This window comes from Ambystoma mexicanum, chromosome 1q (genome assembly GCF_040938575.1).
Source record: "Ambystoma mexicanum isolate Mex_15411 chromosome 1q, UKY_AmexF1_1, whole genome shotgun sequence".
Classification (NCBI taxonomy): domain Eukaryota; kingdom Metazoa; phylum Chordata; class Amphibia; order Caudata; family Ambystomatidae; genus Ambystoma; species Ambystoma mexicanum.
The window spans coordinates 571265642-571292208 of record NC_090922.1 but is presented as its reverse complement, the minus strand read 5'-3'; the positions used below and the strand labels follow the sequence as shown (position 1 = coordinate 571292208).

The window sequence follows — 26567 nt, the reverse complement described above, 5'->3', positions numbered from 1 at the left end:
CTAAGTAATTTCAATGCCTTTCATTTGTTCACCTTATGGTATCTGGTGCGCTCTGCAAGTTTTAATGTTTTTCAACTAACCTGTTAGGTGTTTTTGTCTACTGTTACTGTAGATATACATTTAATGTAGACGATAGTTGTTAGTTATGGATTGCTAATGTAATTAAACAGATGATTCAATGTTATGTTTGTTTTATGGTCAGACCGAAATAAACAATTTTGATGCTGATAAAAAAAAAAAACATTGGAAATGCCAACAGTTTTGTAAAGGCATGGAAAATGAATTTACCAGGTACTGCCATAGTGGTATTAACTGGCTATCAATGGTAGCAGCTTCAAAATGTTGCGAGTACCTGGGCATTTAATAGCACTGCATGGCAAAAGCCTAATATTATGCACAATTCAAAACTGTTGGCTTTGCAGAATGCTTGTTTTTAACAGGACTTCAGTGATGGACACATATAGTGCTTTAAGGCAGACCTGGTTAGGACATTTCTATTACACCAGTAGTGCATTTAGAACTCCAATTAAGTCATTAACTCTCAGAAGAGCACAGCGTTTGATGGCAAGGCTTGATAAAGCTTGCTCAGAGATCCAAGGCAGATGTGTTTTGGGTGTGGAGGGGCAGGATGTGAGTGGGAATGGCCATATGGATTAGCATGGCGATGGTCAGTAAATGGATGGTGTGTAATGGTGTTGAAGGAGACTGACGCAAAGGTGGCATGATTTTGGTTATAGACTTTTATTATGGAAAAGAGGTTGATGCTATCCCGAACTTATAAGAGAGGTTTCCCTGCCTCAAAACTAACTCAAAAGGGTCTGTCAGAATGTCTGTCAAAAAATAAACCACTGCCCTGGGTCATAACCTACTTCTATCCCTCACACTATAACACTTAAGAGTAAAACGCAAACACAAAGTTCCTTCTTTAAGGAGAGGTGCTGCTTTCTCCTGGTTCTGGATTGTTGCTTAACCCAAATGTTCCTAAAAACATAAACACCAGGGAGAATGACTTCCTTCCCCTGGTTTGCAAGTTTTAAAACATTCTTTACACAATGTTCTCTCCAGGAGAATGTCTCCCTTCTCCTGGTGTGATTCTGTACAAGTTCCAATAGAACCAGGGGGAATGACTGCCTTCCCCTCACGTCACCAACTTGACTTCTATTTAAATTTCAGGACCAAGAGAATACCTCCCTTCTCTTGGTCTGCTCTTGACACTCAAAGCCCAGGGGGGAAATGACCCCCTTCCCCTGGCTTCTCTACTTCTACTTTGTTACCAGGAGAGTGACTCCATTCACCTGGTATCACTTGATATTCAGAGCTTTCAGATTGATGCACACTTTGCCTTTGTAACTTGCTTTAAACAGTGTCCCGAATTTTCTTAGTATCCTTCACTTGTGACTAATGGATTATGATGAGGAAGATTTCCTCTCTGCTTTAATGTCTCTTTGTTGGGGTCCCAGACCCTTCTTATATCACCAGGGGGTTCTTCCTCCTCACTGTTTGCAATGCACAGTGTCCCAGGCCCTTCCCTAGTGGCCAGTGGGCTCTTCTTACCCACTGCAATTGTGGACAGGGTCCCACACCCTTCCCTGGTAGCCAGTCTTGAGGGCTACTCCCTCATATAGTTCTTTGGTTTTGCTTCAGGTCCCAGACCCTTGTCTTGCTTGGGTTCCAAACCCTTTCTTTCCTCCCCTTTTCGCTAGGCCCACTTGGTTTACTCTCCTGCCAAGTTCTGCCACAAGCAAGATTACTCTTATCAAATTCAGTTAACCTGCACTCAGTATTTCCACTTCTCCAGCATGGGGTCTGGCATGGAATCACATGCTCATGAATATTCCCCGTCGTCAGACTGGGAATCCTCGGTAAAGAAAACATCAGTATCAGTATCAGTTTAGTTTCTGATCTGTTTTTCTTAGTAGTAACCAATCACTGATCTTGGGGTCATACTGCCCCCAGTCAATGACTGCCCTCTCCCTAAGCCCCTCCCCTTGTAGCCATCCTCAGATTTTTACCACACGTTCAAGTGTTGGGAGTCCTCGTGCTTTAGCTCTCGAGCTTTTACTGCGTTTTCGCGCTTTTTCAGGAGATTTTCTAATTTTTTCGGTTTAATCGAGCCTCAAGCTCCACCGTTTCCACTTATAACGGGGACCCATTTCGGAATTCTTCTACGCCCCTCAAGGGTGAAGTTTTCGTCGCGTTACGCTTCTTGGAGGTTTCAGAAGATCTGAGGCCTACCTCAACGGACAAGGGAAGCTCGACTCCTGGATCCAGGCTGTTTTCAAGGAGGACGAGCATTTGAGATGTCGCTACTGCCTTCATGAGGACAAGACGCATGTGGAAAAGCACTGTGCGTTCTGCAACGGACCAAGCAAGATCGTCGTTCCTGCCTCGCCGCCTGGCTGGAGAAGGGCACAGCAGGTGAGAAGGCGAAGAAAAAGTCTGAGCGTTCTTCTAAGTCCGGTGAGTGCCCCCCTGGCGACGGGGGCCAAACAGAAGGCCAAGCACCGCGAGTCCGCGGGCACCGGGAGCGCCAAAAGGTCGGGCTCTTCGGCTGCCAAGCAGGGCGCAACTTCCCCGGCAGATCAACCGCGAGCCAGCGCTCTGGTTCGGGGAAGAGGAAGTCCGAGAACCTGGGTAAGCTTCTGGAGAGGCCCCGGTCGATCTCGAAGGGAGCCGAGGGAGAGCGAGGCGATGACCCTCCCCCCAAAGCAAAGGCCCAGGATGCACCTAAGGTGGTGAGGGCCTTGATCCACCCGGCAAAGGCCTCTATCGAGGTTGTCGCAGCAGCCCTGGCGAAGCCGGCAGAGACTACACCAGTCGAGGCGGCCTCGGGCCCAGAGTTTCCCTGCCACCGCGGAGGGAATCCTCTTTCCAGCTCATCGTTAAGACTCCCGTGAAGACCCCGGTGGAAAAAGAGGGGGGGGGGGGCCGGTGGCCATTACGGACTCGGATTCAGCCTCCGAGGATGATCTGGTGGAAACCGTGAAAGGCCTCAATGAGAGGTTCGAGCAGGTTCGATCCCAGGGGAAGGATCCTGCTGATGTGATCGAGGATAGCGACGATGGCGACGACGAGGGCCCAGTGGAGCAGCCATCCCGCCCCTGCTGTTGGAGGTAAGGGGCGATGCTCAAGAAAGGTGCCATCGAGCTCGTCCCCAAGAGGCTCCGGGGCTCCGGAGTATACTCAAGGTACTTCCTCGTCAGAAAGAAGACAGGCGGTTGGCGCCCCATCCTGGACCTGCGTCGGTTAAACAAGTACATCAAGGCACAGAAATTTAGGATGGTCACCTTCCAGCACGTGCTGGGACAGCTGGAGGAGGGCGACTTCCTATCGTCGTTGGACCTGGAGGATGCTTACTTCCACATCCCCATTCTAAAAAGGACACAAAGTTCCACAGATTCGTAGTCCAGGGGCGTCACTACCAATTCAGAGCCCTGCCGTTCGGATTAAAGTCAGCACCCAGGGTGTTCACCAAGTGCCTCGCTCCAGTGGCGGCGCGGCTGCACCTGCAGGGGATCCACGTCTACCCCTACCTGGACGACTGGCTAATCCGTGCAAGGTCAAGAGAACTCGCCGTCGAACACATAGCGAGGACCGTCCGCCTGCTCACGGAATTGGGATTCGCCATCAACTACCCCAAATCCCACCTGGTTCCGTCGCAGGTAGCACTGTTTCTGGGAACGAAGCGCGATATAGTGGAGCTATTGGCATCTCCGTCGGAAGAAAGGACGAAGGCCATTTTGGGCAAGGTGCAGCGCCTGTGGCCAGGGTGAGGTCCATCAAGTCCCTCCTCGGGATGATGTCCTCATGCATGTGCCTTGTGCCCCTTTGCAGACTTCGGATGCTTCCGCTACAAGAGTTCCTCGACCCCCGCTGGATTCAAGCAGCGGGCAACTTCGAAGACAGGATCCCGCTCGACGAGGAGCTCCGTCGGGCGATTCTATGGTGGGGAACCCGTGCGCACCTCACGGCAGGCACGGACTTTCAGACCCCGGCGTATCAGGAGACGGTGACGACGGACGCCTCCCTGGAGGGACGGGGGGCCCACACCGGAGATCTCCACGCGAGAGGCCTCTGACTCCCGGAGGAGAGGTCTCTCCACATCAACATCCTGGAGCTATGAGCCGTGTTCTGGGCGCTCAATTCGTTCCTTCTGTCCCTCAAGGACAAAGAGGTGTGAGGATCTTCACCGACAACACCACCACGATGTTCTACATCCGTAAGCAGGGAGGCACCAGATCCCCAGCCCTATCCAAGGAGGCCCAGGATCTGTGGCACTGGGCCATCGCCCAGGGGATGTTTCTGGTTCCCTTCCACTTGGCAGATATAAAAAACACCATCACCGACTCACTCAGCAGGGAGCTGCGCTCGTGCCACGAGTGGGAACTACGCCAGGACCAGGTGGATCGGCTCTTTCAACGATGGGGCAAACCCCAGATCGACCTGTTCGCGACGGCGACAAACTCCAAGTGCCAGAGGTTCGCCAGCAGGTTCACACGGCCGAGGAGCATGGGCGATGCTTTCTCGTTCCCTTGGGACGGCCTGTTCCTGTACGCGTTCCCTCCGTTGCCGTTGCTGCTCCGTCTCATCAACCAGCTCAAGAGGTCCAGGTGCAGGATGATCCTCGTTGCACCGGTGTGGCCGAGACAGATCTGGTTCCCGGACCTTCTGGACTTGTCAACGTCCCCACCTATCAAGCTGGTGACGGATCTTCTCTCCAGAGAAGGAGGTGCCATTCTTCATCACGACCTGGAGTCGCTGAACTTGCAGGCTTGGCTCCTGCAGCACTAGAGTTTGGAGGATACGATATCCCGGCTGACTGCAGAGAGGTTTTTGCAAAAGCCAGGGCGTCCTCAACTCTCAAGTGCTATGGACATAGAGGTTCTCTGTCTGGTGCCGTGCACAGAAGATTAACCCTCTGTGGATTACGGCCCCTCAAGTATTGCCGTACTTACTGTCGCTAGCCAAAGCTGGACTGGCTCAAGCCTCGATCAAGATACATCGGGCTGCCATCTCCCGATACACCAGAACTACAGGACGGGCGTCCTTGTGGTCTCATCGCCTGGTGAAGGAATTTATGAAGGGACTATTCCGATTGTTCCCGCTGGTGAAGGCCCCTACCCCGGCGTGGGAGCTCAACGTCGTGCTGACCAGGTTCTTGGGGGGGGGGGGGGGCCCATTCGAGCCTATGCATTTGGCGCCGTTGAAGTTCCTGTCGTGAAAGACAGCATTTCTCGTGGCCATCACCTCCGCACGACGAGTGGGAGAAATCCAGGCCCTATCTTGCAAGCCTCCATACTTGACTGTTCACGACACGAGGGTAGTGCTGAAGACGCACCCCTCCTTTATGCCCAAGGTGCCGTCGGACTTCCACCTCAACGAGCCCTTGGTGTTGCCAGTTTTCTTCCCGTCGCCTTCATCGCAGGCCGAGAGGACTCTGCACTCGCTGGACGTAGCTAGAGCGCTGAAGTTCTACGTGGACCGCACGAAAAGTTTCGGAAGACATCACAGCTGTTTGTGAACTTTGGACCTGTGAATCAAGGAAAGGCTCTCTCAAAGGCTTCCATTTCCAGATGGCTCTTCGGCTGCATCATGCACTGTCACCAGTTGGCAAAGCGACTGCTGCCCGGCCGTCCGAGAGCCCATTCGACCAGAGCGATCGCTGCTACCACGGCGTTCCTGTCTGGTGTGCCCCTGCTGGACATCTGCAGGGCTGCTACGTGGAGGTCGACGCACACCTTCACAAGATACTGCGTCGATCGGGACTCCAGGGAGGAGTCCAGGGTCCGCCAAGCAGTGCTGCGCAACCTGTTTGCTTAAGGTGAGCCTGGTGAGGAGGTAAGAGATGCTTAATGTTGAGTTGTTGTATTGCTTAATGTTGAGCCTGTTGCCACCTCCTGTGGTTGTGCATGTGTATACTGCTATGTATTCTTATATTCATGAGCATGTGAATCCATGCCAGACCCCATGCTGGAGAAGGAACAAGTTACTTATCTCTAACTGTTGTTCTCCAGCATGGGTCTGGCATGGATTCACATGCGAACCCTCCCTCCTTCCTCTCTGCGGCTCTTCACTTGGTCATGCTGCCACTTTACGTGCTACCAAATCTGAGGATGGCTGCCAGGGGAGGGGCTTAGGGAGAAGGCAGTCATTGGCTGGGGGAAGTATGACCCAGAGATCAGTGATTGGTTACTACTAAGAAAGACAGTTCAGAAACAAAACTGATACTGATTTTTTCTTTTCCGAGGATTCCCAGCCTGACAACGGGGAATATTCATGAGCATGCGAATCCATGTCAGACCCATGCTGGAGAACAACAGTTACAGGTGAGTAACTTGTTCCTTAGCTTGTATTTACCCTCAAGCTTTATGCCCCTACTAGTTCCCGCGTTAAACCTGCTACCTTTGCTGGATTCGTGACACTCTACCGGTTCGTCCTGGGGTCTTGCTTCGTTCGGTAGCGTTGCGCGTGCCTTTGTTTTATCCGCGGCTCCTGCTCCAGGTTCTTCATTCCCACTCTCCAGGCTGGCAGTGTAGGATGCTGTTGCAGGACTGCACGTCCATCTTCTCAAGTTCGTGCCACCACTTCTCGGCCTCAAGTCACGTTCCTGACCAGCTACGCACCACCGGGCAAAGAATTCTCGCCACCTGCTTCTCGTCTCCAGCAGAACTGCTTTCGGCTTCCCCGAAGCGTTCTCCGCTCCACCTTTTGATTTTCCCTGGCTGGACGGTCTCGTGTGCTGCTTTCCTTCTCAGCTGGCCCGCATGCAGGATGGTTCCCTTCGTCACAGTCCTTTTTCTGTGTTTACATTGTTTTGGTGACCACTCCCCTCGCGGACCACTAGAACGTTTTCTCTCGTTCCACAAGTCACTCTTCATAGCTCATTGGGGGCCACCTCTTCTCAGTACTTACATTGGGGTTGACCTTTGCTTTTCTTCTTTGTCTCAGTTGATGAAACTGACATGTTACGTGTTACATTTTACATCTTGGATGATCTTTGTCTCAGTGAAACTGACCTGATATTACAGTAGCACATTGTTGTCTCTTAGAGGAGGATGTTGTCTCATGGGGAGGACCTCCCCATGAGGTCCTTCCGCATTAAATCATCTCTAGGGGGGTCTGTAGGGTAGCAGACTCATCTCCCTAGCCTCATGCGAAGGGGCTCCCCCCTTGGAAGAAGTGACAACACCTAGTGAATCATCTCAGTGAATAAATAACCAGGCAACACCTGCAAGCGTTTTTGTCCATCCTCATGCCATGTCTCCCTAACTGTACTCTAATGCAATAGTTTCTGTTTATGGGTGACACCTTAGCACCACCTAATAGCCAAAACTAAATAGTGTGCCCCCCCCATGCACATTCCCTGCTCTCAAGTTACTTGGCTGCAAACTCAATCACATTTGATATTTCCGCCTTTCTGTGTTTTCACTTTCATGCCACTACAAGGGGTTTTGTGTCTGAGGATAAAGAGGTGTGATGAGCTTGGCGGGGCAGCTCAGCATGGGGTATAGACACCAGCCGAAAAATAAACCACTCCATTTCTGTGCTAAAATGCAGACCATGGGTGCAGGTCGGTGAACTGGAGAAAGGTTAAAAAAGGAGATTTTGGCTGTTACTAGAAGGACCAATCATTGCTGAAATTGGGGACCTATCTTTTTGCATATTTGCCATGAAAATGGGCAAAGCAATTTTCTGTCAGTGCTTAGAGTGGATGACCTCATCATGAATAGCAGTTCTTCCAAGCCTGAACCATCATGCAAATGGTTGAAGTGTAAGGGAAATTAATGACTTAATATTTTTCACTAATCAAGTTGACAGTCTGCAGATTAGATTTGCTATGTAATTTTTGTTTTATGTGCAAGTTGAGAAGCAAAGGTAAATACACAAAATAAGAAGGGAAGAACAGTTAGCTGTGTAATGCCTTTTAGAGCCAAGATGTCACAAGTCTCTCCCCTTCTCACCTGTTTTTCTTTACTTGCGACCTTCTTGGAAGTGACTTCTTATGTCTCAGCTCTTGTGTGGGAATAGCCAGCCGTGTTTCCTTGAATAGAAATTCGTCCTTCATCTTGAGATTCCTTAAATTGTTTCCTTTAAACTCCTTCCAAAGTTCGGAAGATGGTGTCTTGGCTCGAATATCCTCCAGTATTGTAATGGCTTGAGCAACGAACACTGTGTTAGGAAACATCATGGGAAAAGCCCGGTATTCAAGGGGTTTATAATCAGGACGCCTGGACAGGGCATCATCCATCCTGTTTCTGCATTCCAGGGATTGTAAAACCTGTAAGTTCCGATGGTCCGTACGGACTTGTACTGGGTGTTTGGCTCCCAGAAGGAGATGACGCCAGTCAGTGAAGGCTTGTCGGATGGCTAGCAACTCCTTCTCCAGGACGGAATAATGAGTTTCACTGGGAGTCAAAGTACGGGAGAGATGGGCAATGGGATGTTCCATCTTGTCATCAAGTTCTTGTTTCAATACTGCTCCGATGGCGTAGTTGGATGCATCAGTTTCAACTAGAAAGGGTCGGTCTGTATCAGGTTGAGCTACGATAGGGGCTCGAGTGAACTCCGATTTCAGTGGTTGAAATGCTGACTCCTGAGCTGAGGACCACTGAAACAGTGTCTTTCTTTAAAAGTGTGACAATAGACTGTACAATGTGGGAAAACGTGGGTATGAATTTCCTGTAAAAGTTAGCTAGCCCCAGGAAGGATTGAATGTGTTTCACAGTGGTAGGAACAAGCCAAGACAGGATGGAATCAACCTTTGAAGAATCCATTCCGATACCTTTTGGGCTAAGAACAAATCTGAGGTAGTGAAAGGTTGATACATGGAAAAGACATTTTTCAGGTCTGGCCAGGTACTTATGTTCACGTAAACGCTGTAGAACTGCCTTGACGTGTTTTGGGTGTTTCCGAGGTTCCTTGGAGTAAATCAATATGTCGTCTAGGGTATACAATGACGAAAAGGAACAACATGTCAGAAAAAACCTGATCCATGAAACGTTGGAATACAGCGGGGGCATTAGCATGTCCAAAGGGCATCACCAGATAATCAAAGTGGCCAAAGGGAGTTCTGAAGGCTGTTTTCCACTCATTGCCTTCTTTTATACGAATGAGATGGTAGGCACCCCTGAGATCGAGTTTAGTGAAGATGACTGCACCCCTCACTGCCTCTAGGATGTCCGAAATAAGAGGTAATGGGTAACGGTCCTTGAGGGTGCATTGATTGAGGCCACGGTAATCCAAACATGATCTAAGCTCCTTGGAATCTTTTTTAGGAACGAAGAAGAGAGAGGCTCCCGCTGGGGACTTGGAAGGCCAAATAGTTCTGTTTGTTAGGTTGGTGTGCAGATATTCTCAGAGGCACCTCTCATGATCTATGAAAATGCCCATGGCTCCGCAATCCACTAAGGCCAGGATGGGGTAGGATTCTTTTTTGGAAGGTGACAGAAATGTCTGTAAAATCACAAGATTGTTCTGTCCTGGGGAGTTCAAGGAAGGAATTGATGAGGAGCAAACATCTTTCTCCCGAAACTGTGCTCCATTTAGGATCGGGAGCTGGCGTTTCCCGAACGCCGAGGCGGCGCAATAGGACACTCTCTTACAAGGTGTTTATCAGAGGCACAATACATTCACAGCCCTGTATTGATCCAACGGATCCTTTCTTGGGGGGGGGGAATTGGTCCTCAGAAGGCGCCTCGTTGCATGGGTTCTGGATCTGAGGCCTGTGATGCAACGGCTTCTTTCTTGTAGGGGTGGTCTGTGACTGCCTTTGGGGATGTTGGCTTAGACTTCCTTTTCTCTGCCTTTCTTTCCTGGATCCGGAAATCCATCTGTAGGGAGAGGTCCATGAGAGCTTGGAAGGAGCTTGGGCGAGCCACCCTAGCTAATTTGTCCTTTATCTCATCATTCAGATCTCTTCGAAAGAGGGTGAACCTGGCTTCTTGGGACCAATCGGCCTCTTTTGCTAGTTGTATAAAGCGAGTCACATATGTGAGCATATCCTGGGACCCTTGTTGGAATTCAAGCAGTCTTTCTTGTGCACTATACACAAGTTCTGGGCAATCAAACATGGCCTTAAGGGCGTCCACAAACCCATCGTAATCATCCAGGAGTGCATCACCCGCATTGACTAAGGGGGTTGCCCAGGTTAAGGCATTGCCCGTAAAATGTGATGTGATATAAATCCCACCTTAGCTCTTGGGGTGGAAAAGTAGTACGGTTTGAAGGTGAAATGCACCAAACAAGAATCAAGGAAGGAACAGATGGTTCGAGGGGATTGGGTCCTCCGACGTATTTCATATCTATGACATGTAATCACCACAGCTGTGCTGCTTCGGAAACTTTTTTCGGCTCCTGCGTCGATGACGTCGATGCGCCGTCGTCGAGGACCTCGTCCAACGTCATCCGATGTGATAAGTAGGACGCACGACGCCCGTAGCCTCAGTTCCGTTTTTTCCGCGAACGTGTTGCTTCGTGAATCTCGGTTAACGCCTCGACTCTTTGGAGTTCTGTTCTTCTCGGTTCTTCGAACCTGTTCGTTTTTGTGAAAATCCTTCGTGTGAAGATGTCTTCTACTTCGTCTTCGACCCCGCGTCCGGGCTTCAAGAAGTGCGGGGAGTGTGGGTCCAAGATGTCGGTGACGGACTCGCACGACGCCTGCCTCTGGTGCCTCGGGGAGGCCCACGACACGGATGATTGTATCGACTGCCAGTCGCTCACGTCCAAAGCCTTACGTGAACGTAAGAAGAAGTTGTCGGTCGGTCGGGTGTCCAAGCCCCGGAAGTCGAGGTCTGCGGGGCTTCGACGGATGATTCGAGGGGTGACTCTCCGCATCATCGTCGGAAGTCTCGTGGGTCTCCTTCTAGGAGTCGGTCTCGCCACTCCTCCGCCTCTTCGAGGCATTCTCGGAAGCGCCGACACCGGTCGTCTTCCAGGTCCTCTTCGGAGGACTCTGCCCGGCACGTCGCTTACCCCACCAGCCGTGCGACGCCAGAGGAATGGGCTTCCTTCAGGAAGAAAATGCTGGCGATTCTCGAGTTGCAGGGTACTAAGCCGTCCGCGCCCCCGAGTGGGGTCGGTCGTGAGAGGTAGAGAGACACCGCTCGCAAGAGTGGTCAGCACGAGTCACGGGAGAGGTCCCGTTCGGACAAGGAGACTCGTTCTCGACTTACCCGTTCCATGTCCCGGTCCTGGACACGTTCGAGACCGTCTGCACCTGTGAGGTCTTCGAGGAAGACTTCGACGTCTGAGGCGTCGAGGGCGTTGACAGGCTTTCTCGAGGCCCCGGCTCCGAGGAAGTCGTCGAAGCCGTCGACGCTCAGGTCGTCGAAGGACACACTCGGGGCTCCGGCTTCGAGGGCTGTGTCGACGCCGCCGATGCTGGCGGCGCTGCATCTGACGTCGATGGCGATTTCGTCGACGCCGATCCTCTCGGCGCCATCGACGCCTTTCGTGTCGGAGGTACCCCGTGGCACGGGGGAACCCCTTAGGAAGGCTCTGGTTAAGAGCAAGCACTCTCGGGTGCCTTCTTTTCGCCACCTGTAATATATTTCAGAGGCGGATGAGGATTCTGATGGCCTGGTTCCTAGTCAGGTTCCAGATGAAATTGTCTCGGGCCATAGTCAGTTTGACGATTTGAGGCAGTCACTGCATGATGCCAGTGGACTGGACACCTCTCCGGAGGTGGAGTTTTGTAGGCCTGAGCCTGGCTCTCATGCCGATTCCTCGTACCGGCGCCTTATGGCTAGGGTTTCTGAATACTTGGGATGGTCTGCTCCCCCAGGGGAGTTTGTGCAGGATGATCCTTGATGTTGGTCCCCCAACTGACCCGGTACTGCCGTTCCATATGGCTTTACAGAGAAGGGTGTCGGCGGCGGCTTGGACTGCTCCGGAGAGTCTCCCGGTGGTGGGCAGATCCTTGTCGCGAAAATACCGTCCAGCCAGTAGCGACCCCTGCTACTTGACTAGGCACCCCACTCCGGAGAGTTTGGTGGTGCAGGCGGCCCCGGCAAAGCAGGCGTCGTACCCTACCATCCCTCCTGATAGGGACGACAAACGTTTTGATGGCTGGGCGAAGAAAGTGTTTTCTTCTGGTGGTATGGCGCTTCAGGCGGCCAACTCCATTTGTGCCTTGTCTCGTTTCACACACACTCTGTGGAACTGTGTTGCGTTAGCGGCTGAACATATTCCCGAAGGGGACGAACGGGATGGTTTCCTTGCTATGGTCCAGGATGGTAAGGATGCCATGTGTGAGTCCGTTCAGTTGGGTTTGGACTTAGCTGAATGCGTCAGTAGGTCCATGGCGGCGAGCACCGTGATACGCAGGTTTGCGTGGTTGCGGAAGTCGGGGTTTGCTCCTGATGTGCAGTCCCGGCTCCTCAACATGCCCTTTGACGGTGAACACCTTTTTGGCAGCAAGGCTGACGAGAGCCTTGAGAGGTTGCAGACCTCAAAAGCTGCAGCGAAGTCGTTGGGCGCTGCAGTTCGCCAAACCTCCGCCTTTTCGTCCTAGGGGACAGCAGTGGAGGGGTGGTTCCTTTCGCTATTACTCGTCCTTCAGTAAAGCGAGAGGAGCTGGCAGTCAAAGAGGCCAACGCAGGGGTACCAGAGGTGGACGACAGGGTACCCGTGGTGCCAAGGCCGCTCGGGCAGTTGCCTCTTTGCCCTCAGGTAACGCCGCAGCCGCTCCCACTCAGTCATGAGGCCATGTCCCATGGTTCGCCGGTTGGGGGAAGGCTGGCGCAGCATCTTGTAGGATGGCAAGCCATTAATTCAGATGTGTGGGTTCTGGAGATCATAACCCACGGCTACTGTCTTCCTTTTCGGCACAGGCCTCGCGACAATCCACCGGGGAACCTCTCTTTGCAGAGTCCGGATCCGCTCCTTGCGCAGCAAATTCAAGCCCTGCTGGAGAAAGGCGCCATAGAACTGGTGCCTGTAGCGGAGAGGAACAAGGGATGGTATTCCCCTTGATTTCGAAGAAAGACGGGGGATTGAGACCCATCATGGACTTGCGCGGTTTGAACAAACTCCTCAGGAAGGACAAGTTCAAGATGGTGACTCTTTCTCAAGTCCTCCAGGCCCTTCAGCTTCAGGACTGGTTGGTGTCCCTCGACCTTAAGGATGCTTACTTCCATGTGCCGATCCATCCCAAGCACAAGAAGTATCTGAGGTTCACGGTTGGCGACTCGCACTTTCAGTTTCGGGTCCTGCCGTTCGGATTGACCTCTGCCCCGAGGGTTTCCACCAAGCTCATGGTGGTGGTGGCAGCGCATCACAGGCAAGGGGGGATTCACGTCTACCCCTACCTGGACGATTGGTTGATCAGGGGGAGCTCTCCCGAGCAAGTCCTGGATCATCTGTCCGTCACCTGCCACTCCCTTCACAGGCTGGGCTTCTCCCTCAATTTAAAGAAGTCCCATTTGACGCCAACACAGCGGCTCCAGTACATCGGAGCAGTGCTCGACACTTCCCTGGGGCAGTGTTTTCCTCCCCAGGTGAGGGCTCTTGACATTCAGCAGATGGTGCACAAGTTTCAGCATGCCCAGACGCTCCCAGCGTTCGAGTTCTTGAGGTTGCTCGGCCTCATGGCATCCTGCATTCTTCTGGTGCCAGAGGCTCGCCTGCGGATGAGATCTTTGCAGTGGGCACTCAAGACGCAATGGTCGCAGTCCTCCGGCAGGATGTCGGACCCGGTTCAGGGGCCGCCCTCGGTCGCCCGGGACCTTCTGTGGTGGGCCGTCGAAGGCAACTTGATGAAGGGGGCTCCATTTTGGCTTCCCTGGCCGGAGGTGACGATCGTGACGGATGCATCCCTCATGGGATGGGGACCTCATGCTAACGGGCTGACAGTCAGCGGTCGTTGGTCTCCGTCGGAGTCCAGACTCCATATCAATCTGTTGGAGCTGAGGGCCGTCAGGCTAGCCCTGAAGGCTTTCCTGCCGACTGTGCGAGGGAAGAGTGTCCTGATCCCGACGGACAACAGAGTGGCCATGCACTAACTCAACAAAAAGGGGGGGGGGGCAGGGTCACTTCCTCTGTGCAGGGAGGCAATGCAGCTCGAGTTCTGGGCCATCCAGCAGGAAGTTTCGATCTCGGCAGTTCATCTGGCCGGAGACGAAAACGTGACGGCGGACGCTCTGAGCAGGCAGAGCGCAATCTCTCACGAGTGGGAGTTGGCTCAGGAGATTCTCCTGGAGATCTTCGCCCTTTGGGGGACCCCTCAAGTGGATCTCTTCGCCTCCAGTGTCAACCGGAAGTGGGAAGGTTTTGCTCGCAGGAATTTCCTCCAAAAGGAGCCTTAGGAGACGCGTTTGTGGTGGAGTGGTCATTCTCGCTGCTGTACGCGTTTCCTCCAGTCCCCGTCATCCCGCAAGTGCTGCAGAGGTTACGGAAGTTCGGTTCCCGGATGATCCTCATTGCCCCGGCGTGGGCTCGAAGGACGTGGTACCCGGACCTTCTCGACTTGTCCATCTGCCCTCCACGTCGTCTTCCCTACCGAGACAATCTGCTCTCACGGGAGGGGGGTCAGGTTCTCCATCCAGATGTCAGATCCCTCAACCTTCACGCTTGGCTTCTGAAAGGTTGAGGTATAAGGATTGGGACCTCCCTGAAGACGTGATGGAGGTGTTGCTTTCGGCCCGAAGGCCAGCAACAAAGTCTCTGTACCATTGCCGTTGGCGTAAATTCTGCGACTGGTGCAGAGTTCAGAATGTGGATCCTTTTGCATGTGACATCCCCATGGTTCTGTCCTTTTTACTTTCTTTGGCCCACAGGGGCTTGCAAGTGGGTGCCATTAAAGGTTACCTGGCGGCGCTGTCCATCTTTAAGCGCTCGTCTGAAGAGTGTTCTTACTTTAAAATCCCTTTAATTTCACAGTTTCTGAAAGGGCTCACTAATGTGTTCCCTCCGTCACCTTTCCTGGTGCCCGGTTGGGATTTAAACCTTGTTCTTAAGTTTCTTATGGGTGCTCCGTTTGAGCCTTTACATTCTTGCCCTTTGAGGCTGTTCACTCTGAAAACTGTGTTTTTAGTTGCGGTTACTTCCGCTCGCAGAGTGAGTGAGTTACAGGCACTTTCAGTTAAGCCACCCTTCACTGTATTTCACAAGGACAGGGTTGTCCTTAGAGTTTGTCCTTCTTTTCTTCCGAAGGTAGTGACGGAATTTCATTTGGCCCAGAAGGTTGTTCTTCCGGCATTCTATTCTCCTCCGCATCCTGTTAAGGAAGAGGAGAGGCTCCATAGGCTTGATCCTAGGAGAGCTTTAAGCTTTTATGTTTCACGCATGTCCCGGGTCAGAGTGGACGATCAACTCTTTATTGGTTACGCTGGAAAGCGTTTGGGGCAAGCTGTGACGAAACAGACTTTGTCTCGCTGGATTGTTTTGGTCATCTCGGAGTGTTACCGCTTGGCGGGTAAGGACCCACCGGCTGGCTTGCGGGCCCATTCTACCAGGGGTATGGCTGCATCTACTGCCCTGCAGAGGGGTGTTCCTATTCGCAACATCTGTGATGCAGCCACTTGGGCTTCAGTACATACATTTGTACGTCACTATTCCCTCGATTCCATCCAAGGACAGGATCTGGCCTTTGGCAAGGCGGTCCTTTGCTCTGCTATTTGATTGGCTATTCTAAATTTTTATTCTAAATTCTTTCCCTCCTCCTTGCTCTGGTACTGCTTTGGGAGTCTGTCATAGATATGGAATACGTCGGAGGACCCAATCCCCTCGAAGAACAAGTTACTTTCTTACCTGGTAACGTTCTTTCGATGGGATGGTCCGACGACGTATTCCATATCGCTCCCGCCATGCCTTCCCCGCTGCAGAATTTCTTTTGGGATTGCAGCTTACGTTCCGCAAGGCTTTGTGTCTGACTGGCAGTTGACTAATGTCACACGTTCTGGGGGAAAAAACTACAACTGAGGCTACGGGCGTCGTGCGTCCTACTTATCACATAGGATGACGTCGGACGTCGGAGGAGGTCCTCGACGACGGCGCATCGACGTCATCGACGCAGACGCCGAAAAACGTTTCCGAAGCAGCACAGCTGTGGTGATTACATGTCATAGATATGGAATACGTCGTCGGACCATCCCATCGAAAGAACGTTACCAGGTAAGAAAGTAACTTGTTCTTTTTGATGAGCCATCTTATTTGTCCACTACTCCTCCCAACAAGACACTTTCTTTGGCTGCAGAGTCACGAGATAAAACTGCTTTAATGCCACATTCTCTGCCTTAGGGTTCTGGACTTCATCGGTTAATTCCTGCATACCTTGCATGAGGTCTTGAACTGCAACTTCCATATCTGCCTTTGTATCAGGTTTCAGGCGTCTCAATCTGTCACGAGTCTCTCCCCTTCTCACCTGTTTTTCTTTACTTGCGACCTTCTGGGAAGTGACTTCCTTCTTTCGCATGGTCCGGGATTTATACTGGCCCATGTGCGAGTCTTCGGATTCCAGCGTGAGGTTTGCAATGTCCTGTGCTGGGTAACGTTCAAAAATCCAGGATCGGGAACCAGGAAGGGAACAATGTCCTGACTCGGATGTACGGGAGTATTGTAGGACCAAGTACAGAAAGGATCCAGGAAGGAAGCATGGAAGTAGGAGGGTAAGGAAAGGGAACGAACGGGAAAATATAATCAGGGAATTGGTTACAGGGACTAGAAAGGAAGCGCCGAGCAGACTCCAGCAACACACGTCTACCTACTCCAAGCAGTAGCGTTGAGACACGCAGAGCCGCGGGGGCGTAGCTGTTTAGTAGGAAGTTGCACATAACGCTCAAAGGCTGGTAAGCAGGGTTTCGAAAGAGACGGCCATGTTGGAAGGAACACGGAGTTCAGACCTCGGTGCATCATGGACCACGAAGTCCAGAATGGACGTAATCGACGGTTCATGACGCAAGACCTATAAATAAGGATTGGATTTGCAAATGAGACAACTAAACGGAGAAGAAAACCAAAAATAGTCTTTCACAAGATTAAACGAAGATTCATTAAGCCAAAACTGTTCTTTGGTTTGTGCACATCATTGCCCTAGTAAGAAAAATGTGGGTATTATCAGTACACCACCAGATGCCCTGCGGGGGGTCTGCATCAACATTGAAAATCATGGGCGGTAAACTGGACCTTGGCCTCGCACAAGACGCAGGTGAAAGTGGAAATCTGTCTGGCATGAAATTCTCTTATGAGAAAGCCAACAGCTCATGCACGCATAGGGCTACAGTGCAGTAGCCGAGGTTTGCCACTGCATACTTCTTGGATCCAATTTCAAACATTGGAATATCCTCCCAGGCCTTGTTCTAACCCTCTGCCAGCCACTTCATGTTTCCCACCTGCTGACAGTTGCAAAATACCTGCATGCTCATATATTCAAATTTTGCTAACATTACTCCTTAACCTTCGATTCTGTGATCATCTATAAAGGCATTCCATGTTCTGAGGTTGTTAAGCTATGCATCGTGGATTTCTTCTACAAATATACAGAATCATATGCCACCGGCCCATTCTCGTAACGTGCAATCTCACCAGCCTTTTATAAAGTTGATTCTGTTAGGGATAAGGATTCACTCTGTATAAACCTTCTTCCACAATTTTGTAAGTTCTGGGCACTTCTTTAATAGGCTGACTCAATAGCAAATGCACAAGCTTTAAAGTATTGTTACAGATAATTATTTTGTCATTGGCATCTGCCTTTAACGTGTTAATGGATTTATAGTTTCTCGGATCATAATGAATATTTTGGTTTTGCATTGTAGGTACATAAAGACTTCTGGCAATGCGACTGTGGACCACCTATCCAAATACCTCGCTGTCAGGCTGGCGCTGGAGGAACTGCGAAGTAAGGGAGAGTCAAATCAGATGAGCCTTGACACTGCTAGCGAGAAACAGTACACAATATACATCGCAACAGCCAATGGCCAGTTCACTGTGAGTAGCTGAGACACAAATCTGAATTTGGGGTACAAATGCAAGTGATCTGTGCTTGCAAGACTTAATTTCCAGTTAATGAGAAAATGCATTTTCCAAATCCTATGTTCTAGAGCAGTGATTTCTTTTGCTCTAACATGTATAGAGGTCACCTTTTCACATGGAAGAGTAGTTTTTTTTTCTTTCAAACTTAAAATTAGGTATTCAAGCATGACCAACCTTTTATTCTTCCAAGGCGTCCAAATAACAAGCTCCTCCCAACCTAAAGGTTATTTTGCAGTAAAACACGCTTGGAAACTGATAGGTGATGTTTTTCCAAAAGATGCCTTTTATACCACACATAGGGTCTGCACCACGGTTGCAGCCTCTTAATTGTATCTACATGGCTCAATTAGGTGTGTACCTTATTCCACTGATGAGTGGGCGTCCCAGAAAGGAGTTAGTTTCTCGCTGTATTTTATATGGAAAGGTTTTTTTCTAGAAGAGGAAGAAGACACGAACAGTTTTTTTGTGTTTTTATTATTTCTCTGAATGTATAAATTTTTTCTTTTTTAAAGCCTACAGAGATCAGGGCATCTTATGCGTTGTACAGCCAAAAACAGGAAATGTTTACACGTGGGCATGACAGGCAGAGAGTTTCTGCAGCTTACACGTGTTAGGGCAAATTTTCATTTGTGCCCATTCCCATTAACCTTAGAGACCCCCAGCTCTTTTGCTGGGCTCAGGGTTTTTTAATTTGAATTCCTGGGTGAGTGGGACTTTTTTCTCACTCTCTCATGTGTGTTTTTTCTGACTGGGATTTTTGTGTTTCTTACTGTTTAATGGAGTCTGGTAAACGCCATAGGCATCTGCTTTTTGCATTGCAGCACACAGCACCTTTTGTGCAGTGCCACTGAGAAGTCCCTTGGACTTCTCTTAATGTTTAACTACATTTTCTTGGGTGAACTACTGTTCCCAAGAATGGTAAGATGACCCCTGTCTTACCTTTTCTTTTGTGGGTCCAGCACACACCACCCCTGCCTTACTTACCTTTTCTTTTGTGGGTCCAGCACACACCACCCTACGTGGAGTGCTGGGGGGGGGGTTACATAGTAACTCCTTTATCTCAGTTCTCATGTGACATTCTGTTACACTAACTAACTTGAATGGCTGGTGGCAGTGTTTTCTTTTTACTACCTTTTGCCATGTATTTGCAGGCTGATTCCTCAGCTGCAGTACAAGCACCCAAGGGTGACCATTTTCTCAAAATGGCCCGGTCTTCTTTTTTTTGCCATTTCTTGTCAGTTAGTACCTTCTGGGCTTTTACTCTGTTGTTTGAATCGGGTTTGAGTCCTTTGAGCATTTTGCCTTTGGCAGGCTTCAGCCCTGAAGCCCGCCCAGGCTCCAGTGTGTCTGAAAAAACAGGAAGTGAGGGAGGGTCCCGAAACCTCCCTGTCCTTTGTCTCAAGGTGTACCTGAGTGAAACCAGTTCCGTTTGGCCAGCTGGGTATCCAGGAGGACAGTCACCCTGCTGGGTGATTGACAGCCTAGGGCTGTCAATGAATGGGAACTTGTGTAAAAAGGCGAGGTCTTTGGGACTAGAGGCAGTCGACCACTGGAGGACAACATCCGACGAAGAAGACGTGAAGAGACACCAGCAGCACCCTCCTGGACCACGAAGTGCCTGTTGAAGCCCGGCAGCTGTGTTCACCCCGTTTCCGTTTTGACTGGTAAGACCCGTACGGGACGACTTCCTCCCTTTGGCTGGTGGACCAACTAGCCTTGAGACAAGCTTCATTTTGGCTCAACCCCCAACTTGCTATGACTTTCCAAGGCTGCAGAATCCCAATGCCCATCATCGAGTGCATTGTTTTCAGAAGTATGAATCCCGCCAAAACTTTTTTGGGCATCCAGAGGACCCTACAGAGCAGGAAATCTTCATCCAGATTCCCCTCACCAGAGTCCAGGACCAAGGGATCAAGTAACTTCTAACCGGAGCTGTTCGTTCCTCTTTGGCGCTGAGAAAAAGGTGCCAAAACCACAAAAGGTCGCTGAATCAAGGAGAATCCATTGATGCAGAGCCCCTCCCTCGAGCACTGCCCCAGAAGCCCGCCAGACATCCTCCCTTTAGTCACCTTAACCAAGGACCAGGAACAATGGTCTGCTGCACTGCAACAGGAAGGCATCCAACTGGAACACATGCTTCAGTTCACAGATCCTGTGGGGCTTTGGGTACATCTACCTTTTGCCAATTGTGGTGCTTCTTAGCTTGGGTAGTACTATTTTACTCTTTTGAGTTGACCTCAACTCACTTGCACTGGCCTTCCAGCTTGTGCTTCTTCAAGGTAGCTCCACTTGAGCATCTGTGATTTTCTATTGAACTACTATTTCTAAAACACTTTCTAAGAGAGCATCATAACTTTGAACTAGCCCATTGACTTTGGCTGTCCTGGCTCCATAAAGGCCCCCTTCAAATGGATTGTGTCCTCCCACATATTACTCATCTTTGATATATTTGATATCCAGCTTCAGCTGCTTCGTAAAAGAAATTCAGCAGAGGGCGCTGTGCGTTGATGCAGTCGACTCGATGTCCCTCTAGGGCCTCCATCTCGAGGATGATGTCATCGAAGGCAAATGTAGCACGCGCATCGCCCATTGGCTTAAGTTCCGTTTTTCCGAGTACGCTTACGATTGGAGGAACACTGCGCACTTTACTTCAAATCGCAAAAATGTCTTCTACTTTGACATCTTCTACCCCGAAGACCGGGTTCAAGAAGTGTTGAGATTGGAGTATGTCTGTGGTGTCTTGTGTGGAGCACAAGACCTCTTCCTGCTCCAAATGCCAGTCTATGGCCGGAAAGGCTCGGAAGGAGCGAAAGTGGAAATTGGCGGTAGGTAAAAACCCCAAAATATCCCCCATAGACTACCCCGTTTAAAAAAAAAAACCTTCTTCGGATGAGCCGAGAGGCGACTCTCCTCTAAGGAAGAAGGTTAAAAGATCCAGCTCGAGGAGTGGCTCCCACCACTCGTCATCGAGGAAATGGAAAAAGGGGCACCACAGGTCACCTTTTTCGGCTTAGTCATCAGACACATCCCCTGAGAGGGTATCTTGTCCCATAAAAGCCTCCACACACTGGCCGAATTGCAAGCATTTAGGTCAGAAATGCTGAAAATATTTGAGAGACAAAAACCCTCAGCAAGCCATGCTCCTACCGCTCCTTCAAAAGAAGCTGGTAAGGAAAGGGCTTGAGCCAAATCCTGCACACCCTCGAGCCTGCGACCGAAGGCCATATCCTCATCGAGAGCGATCGAGGCCTTGACGAGATGAGAAATCATCTAAGGATCCTTCGAGCCGTAGGTCGAAGCAGAAGTCGAGATCGAGGTTAACGCCGGCTCCGCCCTCTATGCCGGCCGTGCCATCGACGCCAGCCGCTCCATCTAAAGCAATGGCACCTTCCACACCATCGAAGTCAAAAAAGGTTTCGGTAAATGTTTAGACGACTCTTTGAGCGTCGAGTTCACAATTTCTTAAGCCTCCGGTGCCAATTCCAGACAATATATATATTCCTTTACCAAGAAAGGATTACTTCAAATCTCTCACCTCAATTTACGAGGAAATGAACCTTCGGATAATGATGCACCATTTGGCCTTCAATATGGTACACCAAATGTGCCTGAGAGTTTTTTTTTTATGCTGAGTCTAGATTACAAGATCTTTATGACAATTTGCAAACAGCCTGTGGGGTAGACCCCTCACCAGAGCTGGAATTTGGTAGACCTGAAGCTGTTGAGCATGCAGATGCACCATATAGACAATGTCTAAAGTTGTAGACTACTTGGGGTGGAGTAGGCCTACCCTGCCCTATGAGCAGGATGATCTAACGGACATTCTTGATAAGGGTCCGCAAATGGATCCCATTTTACCGTTTCACATCGCTGTCCAAAAAAGTCAGTCAGTTTATCCAACTAGCCCTCCAGATAGGGATGACAAGAGTAGATGCATGGGCAAGGAAGGTATTTTCTGCAGGGAGCATGGCTCTTAAATCAGCCAACTCTAGATGTGCCCTAGCAAAGTTCTCATTCACTCTATGGAACTGTATTTCCATGGCGGCAGAGCACATTCCCAAGAGGGAGGAAAGAGACGGGTGTTCAGCAAGAATTTATGTAGTAACCCTGTGGGAGACTACACAACCCTTGTCCTCTTGGTATTAAGTAACCCACCTATTGTTATAGGCCTTTCCTACACAAGTTGGTAGAGTGACTGAGCAGCCAGGCTTATCTCAAGATGGGTAAATGTAAACTGTAGAGCTATAGCAATGAAATCCACAAATACAAGTATCCAAATAACACTTACACTCAAGGTTCCTAGTAAAATAATTATTTATTTAACAGTCAGTTTTAATTAAGCATTCTTTTAAAAGGGCGATATGTGTAGCAATCAAATACGCTTTAAAATGCTTTCTCAGAATCAACTCAAAGCAAGTAGATACTGTTAAGAGCTGCTTCGTACATACTTACTACACCCTGAGGTGACTTCACTAAGACAGTAATGGCATTTATATATCACTTGGGTACTTTGTAAATTCTGAGGTTTGCAGAAAGGAAAGGTTAAGGGAAGAAAAAACGTTAAACAGGTTCTCAGAGCATGTGAGCACTTTAAATCTTCCAATGAAGTCTAGATAAAAACTTTTCCCAGCAAATATTAGTTTACAACCAATGCATCACCTATGAGGGACAGTAAGAATAATGATAATGATGAGTTATTTATATAGCGTCTTTATCCAAAGTGCTGCGTGGGGGTTACGAGAGTCAAAGTCAAATTGAATAGAAGAGTCTGCAGGGAGCCAGGACAGCCAAAGTCAACTAGAGCAAAGTCTATGGAGATGAGGCACTTCTTAGATAATAAAAGTTGTGCACAAAGTTAGAGTTTTGTTGTGAAGTCGGGTCACAAGCTGTTACATTTGTGAAAGATAGAGCTGAGAACAACTCTAGAAACGCAGCCACTGCAAATCTCGACTGAGAAGAGCAAACTACTGACACTGTGGTAAGTACCCCAAGTCAGAAAAGTACCTTTGGTTAGAAGAAGAGTGTTCAGCTGGCTCCTGTCTGGTTGCAGCGATGCAGATCTGGAGTTTCTGGGACTCAGTCGTGGGGACAAGAGGGAGGACGTCTCGGGACTCCTGCTGCAGCAATCGGAGGGTCGGCGGCAGCTACGGGCTCTTTTCGGATTAGCGGCGCTTCGCCGGTTCAGCGCTCGGTAAATGGCACCACTGCAGATCTTGGACACCGGTTGGGCTTCCTTGAGTCCTGCACTCTGGTGAGGTGAATCTAGTTTGGGTCGGCCTGCTTCGGGAAGGTCCTCTGGAGACTCCTGGAGCTTTTGGCCAGCTTAAAGATGTTGCACTCGACTACGGATTTCTCGAACCCTGGCACTCAGTTCTTGCAGCAGCAAAGAAGTACAGCCAGATGGGTAAGGTTTTCCAGCAAAGTTCGTCTGGGGTTTAGTTGGTCCTACTAACCCAAGGGAAGAAGTTGTCCCTTCTGGAGCTTCTCTTGTCGATCAGAAAAACTGCAGCAGGGCTTCACCGGGCAGTTCAACGGTCCAGGGGGATGCAGCAAGCTTCGTTCACGGTTTCTTCGGGATGTCCTTCCCAGTGGTCGACTCTGTCTTCAGTCTCAAAACCCTTTTTTAAGCAGGTTTCTCCCATTCATGCACAGACTAGCTGTCACTCACACAGCAGGGTGGCTGTCCTACAAGGACAGCCAACCAGGACTGGGTGCATTCAGGTTTCCCTGGAGACGAAGGACAGGGGAGTTTCTGGCCCCTCCCTCACTGTCTGCCCTTCCAGACACACTGGAGCCAGAGGCGGGTTTCAGCACTGAAGCCTGGCAAAGACAAAACAAACAAAGGGGTCAAACATGGTTTGGCACGCAGAGTAAAACATAAGAAAGACCTCACAAACAGAAAATGGCGAAAAAAGAAGACCGGACCATTTTGACAAAATGGTCACCCATGGGTGCAATACTGCAGCTGAGGGTTCAGCCTGCGGTAGAAACACACAATGGTAGGAAAATCAAACCACTGCCACCAGCCACTTAAAGTTGTGAGGGTAACATACAAAATGTTACATGAGTGGGTAGGAAGAGGGGCTACTGAGTAACCCCCCAGCATTCCACATAAGATGGTGTGTGCTGGACCTACAAAGAGAAAAGGTAATTGAAGTCAATTTCATTTTACTATTCTTGGGAACAGTAGTTCACCCAAGAAAAGGTATTTAAACCTTGAGAAATCTAAAGGATTTCTCTGTGACACTGCACTGAAGGTGCTGTGTGTCACCATTCAAAAGGTAGATGCCTATGGAGTTTGTCAGACTCCAAAAACAAAAACACATAATCCAAATCAGGTTAAAAACACATGAGGGAGTGAGAAAAAGGTCTCACTCACTCCAGGGTTTAAATGAAAGTGTCCTAAAGTCCAGCAAAAGAGCTGGGGGTCTCTAAGGTTTAAGGGAATTAGCACAGAAATGAGAATTCTCCCTAACAACAGGTTCTTGGCTATAGTTATATATGGAAAAGAAGCCATGTGCGAGTCTCTTCAGTCGGGTCTGGATCAGCAGAGCCATGGCAACTAGCACTGTAATACGCAGATTTGAGGAAGTCCGGATTTGCACCGGATGTGCAGTCCAGACTCCATAACATGCCTTTTGACGAGTCTCACCTTTTTGGCAACAAGACTGACAAAAACCTTTAGAAGTTAGACCTCGAAGGCGGCATCGGGCTGACCTCCGCCCAAGGGTTTTCACCAAGCTGATGGTGGTGGTGGCAGCGAGTCTCAGGAGAGGGGGGATTTACGTCTACACCTACCAGGACGATTGGCTGATCAAGGCGCGTCTCCCAAACAAGCTCTGGATAATCTCAACATCACCTGCCACTCTCTTCACAGACCGGGCTTCTCCCTCAATTACAAGAAGTCGCCTATGACACCTTATCAAAAGCTCCAGTTCAGCGGGGCTGTACTTAATACATCCGTTGGAAAGAGCTCGCTACCTGAGGTGAGGGCTCAAGATATTCTGCAGATGGTCTCCAGATTCCAGACTGCCCAGCGTCTCACAACCTATTTTTTTTGAGGTCACTCGACCTCCTGGCTCGCCTGAAAATGAGATCACTTCATTGGGCTCTCAGGGCACAATGGTCTCAATTCTCTGGCAACATGTCAGACCTACTTCAGGTTCCAAGCAGGGTCGCACAGGATCTTCTGTGGTGGTCGTGCCAGGACAACATTCTGAAGGGAGAACCTTTTTGGCAACCATGGCCGGAGATAACAATAGTGACGGACGCCTCACTCACGGGGTGGTGAGCCCACGCCAACAATCGATCAGCGGCCGTTTATCTCCATCGGAGGCCAAACTACAAGTCAACCTTTTGGAGCTGAGGGGAATCAGACTAGCGCTGAAGGCCTTTCTGCCCTCTGTACAGGGAAGGAATGTCCTGATAATGGACAGTTGAGAGGTTGGCCTTTTTGTTTCTACTCGTCAATTGCAAGAGGAAGAGGCCTGTTTGCACAGACTCCTCAGAGATGCGCTCCCCGTGGTTTGCGAGGATGAAAAACTCTGCTTGCAGCCACTGTTTCTTTGCCCTCTGCAGCAGCAACCGCCACAAAACCCCTTTGAGTCCTTGGTTCACAGTACTGTGGTGCGCGGGCAGGCTGACTCAGCATTTAGGGAGTTGGCGGGGCATAAGCCTTGAAAGATCCGCATTTGCTCCGCCTACAGGAGATCTTCACCCTTTTGGAGAAGGTGCAATAGAGACCTTACCTGTAGCAGAGAGGGGTCGAGTTTGGTACTCTCCTTATTTTCTGATCCCCCAAGAAGGACAGAGGACTGCAACCAATCTTGGACTTGAGATGCTTGAACAAGTTCCTCAGGAAGGACAGGTTCAAGAGGTTTACTCTTTTTGGCAGATCTGTCAGACCCTTTGACTTCAGGATTGGTTGTTGTCAATGGACCTTCAGGATGCTTACTTTCATGTGCCAATCCTTCCCAAACACAGAGTACTTGAGGTTCGCCATTGGGGGTTCTCATCAGTTACGGGTTCTGCCATTCGTGCTCACCTCTGCCCTGAGGATTTTCACCAAGCTCATGGCGGTGGTGGCAGCAGCAAGTCTCAGGAGGGAAGGGATTCACATCTTCCCCTACCTGGATGATTGGCTGCCCAGAGCTTGTGCTCCTGAACTGCCTCAAGAGTCCTCTCAGCCATACTTGCCACTTCCTCCACAGGCTGGGCTTGTCCCATTTGACACTATTTGTATTTATATTTGTATTTGTTTTATTTATAACACACAGACCATCAGACCCAGAGGCATCAGGGCGCAATTTGTATAATATTACATGAATGCATATATACAGACATAAAAATTACATTAACAGAATACTAACCGTGTTTCTATCTACATACATTACAGTGCCGCTAGGCTTAACAGTGGATATACCCATAGGGTGTACAGAAAATAGTAACGGATGTCAGCGGGCCAGCGTATGTAAGACAAGGGCGCAGAGCATGTCTTAGTGCTGGTCAAAAAGCCAAGATTTGGTTTTGGCCTTGAATGTGTTGAATGAGTCTTCCGCTGTGATTGTAGCGGGGAGGGAGTTCCATAGCTTAGAGGCTAG

The 26567-nt window shown here is 49.9% G+C and overlaps 1 protein-coding gene across 4 annotated transcripts in view; it reads left to right on the top strand.

The window, feature by feature from the left end:
• The window catches only part of RNF2 (ring finger protein 2), a 245312-nt gene that overhangs the window by 194383 nt on the left and 24362 nt on the right, over positions 1 to 26567 (top strand). For all 4 annotated transcript variants that reach the window (XM_069641059.1, XM_069641062.1, XM_069641061.1 and 1 more), the window contains one exon: positions 17751 to 17922. In XM_069641059.1, coding sequence (XP_069497160.1) covers positions 17751 to 17922 — 172 coding nt within the window. The remainder of the gene's footprint in view (positions 1 to 17750; positions 17923 to 26567) is intronic.